Here is a 2,318-nt window from a genome sequence, read left to right as displayed (position 1 = left end):
ATATTTCAATTCGGAGCAAATAACTCACGAGAAAAAAAAAAATAATTCACGAAAATAATTTGCGAAAATACCGTTGACTCTGCTATTATCATAATTTTAAAATGATAGTAACAGAATCAATTACACACACACACACACACACACACACACATTTGTACATATATGTGTGTGCATACATACACACAGAGTCGATTCCACTCAACTGTAAAGCCTCAGTGATTAAAACTCTCCAACAATTACCCAATGTATGCAGTTAACTGACCCGACAATAGTCTTAGTCGGTTATATATGTTTGGATTATTTATTACAACAAAAATACAACTGGATTTTGTTTTAATAGTAAATCATTTATACATGATTTGTGTCTACATAATTTACTCCTGTTCACCCTTGTCCATGTTATGTTTCGTTTTATTTATTCATTATTCATCTGTCTCATCATCGGAGAGATGGCAGAGCCGTTACCACGCTGGACAAAATGTTTCGCGGCATTTCGACACTCTTTATGTTCTGAGTTCAAATTCCGCCGAGAGCAACTTTGCCCTTCATTCTTTCTGGGTCGATAAAATCAACTAATCCTTTTTCTCTAAAATTTCTGGCCTTGTGACTTTAGTAAAAATTATCCTTTCGGGGGTTGATAAATTAAGTAACGGGATCGATGTAATCAGCTCATCCCCTCCCCACCAAATTGTTGCCCTTCAAACCATTATTATTATTATTATTATTATTATCATTATTGCCTTTGCACAGCTTCTTACGCTGGAGATCAAGAAATTTAGGACTCATTAAGTCGAAACTTAACTTGAAACTTAACCGGATTTCCTTGGTGTATAAATAACCGAGATTACAACATTCCTATCTCAGCCGGATGCCGGTTCGTCGCAGAGATAACCTTTCAATTATGGTTGGAACTTCTTTACAGGTGAATGCACTGGAGCAACGTGAAATGAAGAATTTCATTTTAGAACACAACACACCGCTTGAGATCGTGAATGCAATAATCTAACTAGGTCACGCGCTTACTTCCGGGATCGATAAAAATTTACAAAACTGAGGTGGGGAATCAATGGAACTATGGTATTTGATCCTTTCCTTGTGTCATCTGGCCTTTTGTATTCTAAAAGCAACACCTGCGACGGCACTGGTGCCAAGCTGCAGCAACCCTAAGAACGTGGCCATTTTCTTAGATAACATCGGTTGGGTTGAGAGTTGAAATTTATATATATATGGCCAACTGCCATTCTTCTACGAACAGCTTGCCCATGCCTGCACATTACATGAACAAATATTTGGTCAACCCCGACCGACGGCGGCTCTAGATTTGTGTCATTTAGTTACAGCCTGATCTAATCACTAATATTTTTACTTAACATTGACACAAAAATCACAGATCTAGGAAGAGGTGTGACTCGACTAAACCGATTGCCACATTAGACGGGGGTCTTATTTTATAGACTCATTAAGAGCGAAAGCAAAAGTGACTTCGGCTGGATGTAAATTCAGAGCACAAAGAGCCGGAACAAAAGACACAAGGTATTCTGTCCAACTCTCCAATGGAAAACGACAAATTAGTATTCATTCACGTCTTGGTACAAAACAATTCGATTTTAAAAATTGTTTTATCTGAAATTTTGGTTAATTTATTGAAGAATGTTTATTATGCAATTAATAATTTATGAGGTGCATGCAGAACAGCGAGAATCTAAACAATAAGGTCTCTATGCATTCTTAATACGTTCTTGCTGATTGGAATGTGAATATCTGATCGCTGTTGTTTCTCATCACCGGAGATCACCTCCCTTTAGACGATGCTTGGCCAATCAGTGAATCATGTGTGTTATGAACACAAAACGTCGAAAAGGAGGAGGAGAAGGAGGAGGGGGTATCCTCCGTCGACGAAAAACAAGTGATCAGATATTCACGATCAAATATTCAGAATGAATAGATCCATTATTTTACACAATTAAAAATAAAGATGAAATTTCATCGGAATCTGAACATCGATAGTTTTTCATTAACTGAAATGGTAAAAATAACTTGAATATATTTGACTTAGTTGACATTACAAATTAGCAACTACTGAAATTCTAACCGAAAATGAGAACGGAAATGACATCAACAACTTTATTTATATGAAATCCTATGAATGTTAAGTATTTCTAATATATTTTACTAACTTGGTTTGGCGGGAAACCCAAAAGAATTCTTTTACTGTTGAGCTTCACTTTTTTTAATCTAAAACTTCGGATTATAATTGGGGTCTAGAATTCGTCAACCGAAAATTATATACATACGTACACGTACACACATATGCGCAT

General features: G+C 36.2%; 1 protein-coding gene across 1 annotated transcript in view; it reads right to left on the bottom strand.

Annotated features, from left to right (window-relative positions):
- The window catches only part of LOC106881598 (sodium-dependent serotonin transporter), a 148,703-nt gene extending 147,917 nt beyond the window's left edge, over positions 1–786 (bottom strand). Inside the window, exon 1 of the mRNA XM_052968508.1 lies at positions 759–786. Coding sequence (XP_052824468.1) covers positions 759–786 — 28 coding nt within the window. The remainder of the gene's footprint in view (positions 1–758) is intronic.
- Between the last annotated feature and the right edge of the window lie 1,532 nt (positions 787–2,318).

The sequence above is a fragment of the Octopus bimaculoides genome, chromosome 6 (assembly GCF_001194135.2).
Source record: "Octopus bimaculoides isolate UCB-OBI-ISO-001 chromosome 6, ASM119413v2, whole genome shotgun sequence".
NCBI classification, from domain to species: domain Eukaryota; kingdom Metazoa; phylum Mollusca; class Cephalopoda; order Octopoda; family Octopodidae; genus Octopus; species Octopus bimaculoides.
This window is presented reverse-complemented; position numbering and strand designations above follow the sequence as displayed.